This window comes from Labrus bergylta, chromosome 16 (genome assembly GCF_963930695.1).
Source record: "Labrus bergylta chromosome 16, fLabBer1.1, whole genome shotgun sequence".
NCBI classification, from domain to species: Eukaryota; Metazoa; Chordata; class Actinopteri; order Labriformes; family Labridae; genus Labrus; species Labrus bergylta.
The window spans coordinates 369,501-374,500 of NC_089210.1; the positions used below are offsets into that span (position 1 = coordinate 369,501).

Here is a 5,000-nt window from a genome sequence, read left to right on the forward strand (position 1 = left end):
ACCATGTCAGTGTGTGTGTGTGTGTGTGTGTGGTGTGTGTGTGTGTGTGCTATAGTAAGTACACATGTTTCCCAGTGTATGCTGTATCAGTGTCCAAACCAACACATAAAAAAAGAAAAGCGCCCGTCAGATAGAGTCGGCTCCGCCCCCCAGCAGGTCGCCGGGCAGCAGTCCTGCAGGGCTGTCCATTTGGTGCCTCTCCTCCATCTGTGGCGCCCCCCACAGGCTGCTGCTGGGATATCCTGTAGTCATGCCCCCCCAGAGTCCAGACCTCCCGGACTCGCTCCCTCCACTCCCCCTCCCTCGCCTGCCCCGTTGGCGCCCCACTGGGAGAAGATCCCCAGGCCCTGTCCCTGCTGGGCGAGGAGGTTTCTGATGAACTTCCTGTACCATCGTGACCCTGCCAGGCCGAGCCGGAGGACCTGACCCCGCCCAGACCGCCTGATCCACCTTCCACTCCCCCGCTGCCGTTTCCACTTGAAGCTGCCCCCGCCACCGCTGCCCGCTCGCTCCCCGGGGAGGAGCCTCCACTGCTGGCCACAGCCGTGCCCGTTCCAGATGAACCCTGTGTCCCGCTGGCTGCTGCAGATCCTGACCCCGCCCCCTCCGCTCCTCCGGCCTGGGAATGTGCAAAATAGCGAGCGACTTCATCCTCACCCACGAACTCGGCCAGGATCGTGGTGTTACCCAGAACGCACCTGAGAGGGGAAAGATCAGAGCGGTCGATACAGGTTACCACGGCAACTAAAACAGAAGTCCTAAATAGGAATGTTCCACAATCTCAACGATGTTAACGCCGCCACCCTCACCAGTCCACACGAGAACTTCTGGTAGGTGGGGCGCCTGTGGCCTAGCGGCTATGTCACGAGCCCCATGTACAGAGGCTATAGACCAATAGAAATCTGTTATTGAAATGTGTCCTGGGCAAGCGAGCAGCAGCTCAGTTGAGAGAGAGAGGTTGGATTTGAACCTCAGGCCGCTGCTGCGAGGACTACAGTCTCTGGACAAAAGGCGTGCAACATAACCACTAGGCCACCGCTGCCTGACTCGGCTCACTTCTGTGTTAAATGTCTGACTTTAGATTTAGAACCTGCAGTCGGGTCATTATTTGTTTTGGAATTGTCAAAGCGAGGTTTCAGGTCAACCTACATGTGGAGAGCGCCCTGGGCCTTGGCCGCCTCCTGCCGGCTGCTGTAGCGAATCAGAGCGCTGACCCTGGGTGAGGCCGAGGTGGAAGGTGAGCAGGGGGCCGTGCTGCATGCAGATCGTCCTCAGCGTGGAGCCATCGATCTGTAGGAGAGGAGAGGATGAACGAGAGCCCCTGTGTGTGTGTGTGTGTGTGTGTGTGTGTGTGTGTGTGTGTGTGTGTGTGTGTGTGTGTGGGGGGGTCTCTCCTCACCTGAGGCGTCAGGTTGCTCAGCAGCAGCCAACAGCTGCTCCTGGAGGCCACGCGTCGCTCCACGCCGAGCCTGCAATGAACAAAGAGGTCACAGCTGATCACATGTAAACAAAACGTCACCTCTAAGAATACTAACAATCGTTGCCATGGAAACAGTACCTGGCCCAAATCTTGACTCCTGATTCATCCCGCCCCCTCCCCAGCTCCGGGCCGAACGTGGGCCTCCGCTTCCCCACGGGGAGGGCGAGGCTTGCTTCTGATTGGTTAAGCCAGGAGGGGGGCGTGGCAGCTGAGAGCTGTTGCGATTGGTCTTCCACATCTTGTTTTGTCCGATGGGCTCTGGGGGCCAGCTGGGTTTGTACTCTGAGTACTTTCCTGGAGAGGAAATGGGGGAGGGGAAGAGGGGAGAGAGGGGGGAGGGGGAGAAAGAGGGGGGAGGGGGGAGAGAGAGGGGGGGAGGGGAGGGGGGGAGGGGAGAGAGGGGGGAGGAAAATAATTTTGTTAAACAGACCTCAGAAAACTCTCAGCACTTCGGGATCCATGTAAGAACTTTAAACCAACAAAAACTGTGTACCTGTGTGTACCTGTGTGTACCTGTGCGGTGTGCACCTGTGCGGTGTGCACCTGTGCTGTGTGTACCTGTGATGTGTGTACCTGCGCTGTGTGTACCTGAGTGTACCTGAGCTGTGTGTACCTGTGCTGTGGTGTACCTGTGTGCACCTGTGATGTGTGCACCTGTGATGTGTGTACCTGTGTGTACCTGTGCTGTGTGCACCTGTGATGTGTGTACCTGTGTGTACCTGTGCTGTGTGTACCTGCGCTGTGTGTACCTGTGTGTACACCTGTGTGTACCTGAGCTGTGTGTACCTGTGTGTACCTGTGATGTGTGTACCTGTGATGTGTGCACCTGTGATGTGTGCACCTGTGATGTGTGTACCTGTGATGTGTGCACCTGTGATGTGTGTACCTGTGATGTGTGTACCTGTGTGCACCTGTGCTGTGTGTACCTGTGCTGTGTGGACCTGTGCTGTGTGGACCTGTGTGCACCTGTGCTGTGTGCACCTGTGATGTGTGCACCTGTGTGCACCTGTGCTGTGTGCACCTGTGATGTGTGCACCTGTGTACCTGTGTGCACACCTGTGTGTACCTGTGCTGTGTGCACCTGTGCTGTGTGTACCTGTGCTGTGTGCATTGCTGAGCGGGCTGTCCGAGGCACTGTAGGGCCAGGCACCAGGTGAAGGCAGCGAGGTGTTGAGGGAGGGGTTCGGCCCTTAAAACAAACATTGAAAGGTTAAAGGTCAGTGAACTTTATCTCTTCTGTGTTTTAGATTCTTTAAGCCATGTCTGAAGTGTTTGTGGGGACTCAGTGGGATACCTATGTTGTCTCGCAGTAACTGGTGGTCAGAGTCGTTGAGGTTCGAGGGGTCCAGGGGAACCATGAACACCCCCAGGAGTCATGTAGGGGTCGGACTCTGGGTCTCCACCGCTCTGGATCCCCTTCCAGGGAACACCAGGCTGAAACTCTGTCATCACACAAACATCATGTTCAAACACAACGACTCGTCTGTTTGTGGGGTGGGGTGGGGTGGGGTGGGGTGGAGTGGGGGTGGGGGCTTGCTTTGGCAACAGGAGCATCGACCATAGTGGGCTGTGAATGGCGTTGTAGTGCGTTTCTATAGCAACGCTTACACAAAAAACCATCCACTGAAAAGTTCTGCCTTCAGACAATGTTTGGACAACAAAGGTTGTAGTGTACATGTCAGACCAGGAGAGGGCGCACATGCTGCACCAGGATGAGTGATCAGAGACTCACCTGGTGGCCAGCTGGACGTGGTGGGTTTGTTCCCCATCTTACTCCCGGGGGTCCGGGTGCCAGCTGTCTGCAGAGCCCTGAGGGGGGGATCCCCAAACCATCAGCCCCCAGCATGTCATACTGGGAGTAAGGGGATCCTCCCCTCACCTTTAAAGCACTGGGTAAGGGTCCTTCAGGGGAGAACAAAGAGACATGAATAAATCTGAAGAGTGTAGGAGAGGAATCAATCCTTCAGAAACTGCAGGCTTTGTGCAATTTAGACAGAGTGTGTGTGTGTGTGTGTGTGTGTAGGACTTCAGTCTGTGTTGCCGAGGTAACAAACAGGTTTTCAATAATGTTTGCTATTTACAATCATGTTACAATTCACTTAGAAGACGCTTTTATCCAAACCTACATACATCAGAGAGTAAGTACTAATACATTCATACACCACCACAGAAGCAGGGGGAGCAATTCAGGGTTAAGTGTCTTGCCCAAGGACCATCGGACATGTTGCTCAGCTGGGGATCGAACCCTCGACCTTCTGGTTGGGAGGCGACGACTCTACCAACTGAGCCACAGCGTCTACTATGCCCAGGTTTTAAATTCTGTTTTTGAATTTGTACGTCGGTTAAAGTTTCTCTGTGTTGTCTGTTTGTGCAGGCAGTCACATGTTGGGGTCACATGTTGGGGTCACATGGTTGGGGTGACATGTTGGGGTCACATGTTGGTCACATGTTGGGGTCACATGTTGGTCACATGTTGGGGTCACATGTTGGTCACATGTTGGGTCACATGTTGGGGTCACATGTTGGGGGTGACATGTTGGGGTGACATGTTGGGGTCACATGTTGGTCACATGTTGGGGTCACATGTTGGGGTCACATGTTGGGGTCACATGTTGGTCACATGTTGGGGTCACATGTTGGGGTGACATGTTGGGGTGACATGTTGGGGTGACATGTTGGGGTGACATGTTGGGGTCACATGTTGGGGTCACATGTTGGGGTCACATGTTGGGGTGACATGTTGGGGTGACATGTTGGGGTCACATGTTGGTCACATGTTGGGGTCACATGTTGGGGTCACATGTTGGTCACATGTTGGTCACATGTTGGGGTCACATGTTGGGGTGACATGTTGGGGTGACATGTTGGGGTGACATGTTGGTCACATGTTGGGGTCACATGTTGGTCACATGTTGGGGTCACATGTTGGTCACATGTTGGTCACATGTTGGGGTCACATGTTGGGGTGACATGTTGGGGTCACATGTTGGTCACATGTTGGTCACATGTTGGGGTCACATGTTGGGGTGACATGTTGGGGTCACATGTTGGTCACATGTTGGGGTCACATGTTGGTCACATGTTGGTCACATGTTGGGGTCACATGTTGGGGTGACATGTTGGGGTGACATGTTGGGGTGACATGTTGGGGTCACATGTTGGGGTCACATGTTGGTCACATGTTGGTCACATGTTGGGGTCACATGTTGGTCACATGTTGGTCACATGTTGGGGTCACATGTTGGGGTGACATGTTGGGGTCACATGTTGGGGTCACATGTTGGGGTGACATGTTGGGGTCACATGTTGGGGTCACATGTTGGTCACATGTTGGTCACATGTTGGGGTCACATGTTGGGGTCACATGTTGGTCACATGTTGGGGTCACATGTTGGGGTCACATGTTGGGGTCACATGTTGGTCACATGTTGGTCACATGTTGGGGTCACATGTGGGTCACATGTTGGGGTCACATGTTGGTCACATGTTGGGGTCACATGTTGGGGTCACATGTTGGGGT

The 5,000-nt window shown here is 54.3% G+C and overlaps 1 protein-coding gene across 1 annotated transcript in view; it reads right to left on the reverse strand.

The window, feature by feature from the left end:
* Nucleotides 1-6: 6 nt before the first annotated feature.
* Nucleotides 7-5,000, reverse strand: part of LOC110003848 (trinucleotide repeat-containing gene 6B protein-like) — a 25,072-nt gene continuing 20,078 nt past the window's right edge. Inside the window, 14 exon segments of the mRNA XM_020659414.3 lie at nt 7-293; nt 296-359; nt 362-698; nt 1,150-1,211; nt 1,213-1,290; nt 1,400-1,449; nt 1,452-1,469; nt 1,559-1,774; nt 2,577-2,669; nt 2,775-2,824; nt 2,826-2,922; nt 3,213-3,267; nt 3,269-3,298; nt 3,300-3,382. Of these exon segments, the coding sequence (XP_020515070.2) occupies nt 127-293; nt 296-359; nt 362-698; nt 1,150-1,211; nt 1,213-1,290; nt 1,400-1,449; nt 1,452-1,469; nt 1,559-1,774; nt 2,577-2,669; nt 2,775-2,824; nt 2,826-2,922; nt 3,213-3,267; nt 3,269-3,298; nt 3,300-3,382 (1,400 nt within the window). The 3' untranslated portion in view covers nt 7-126.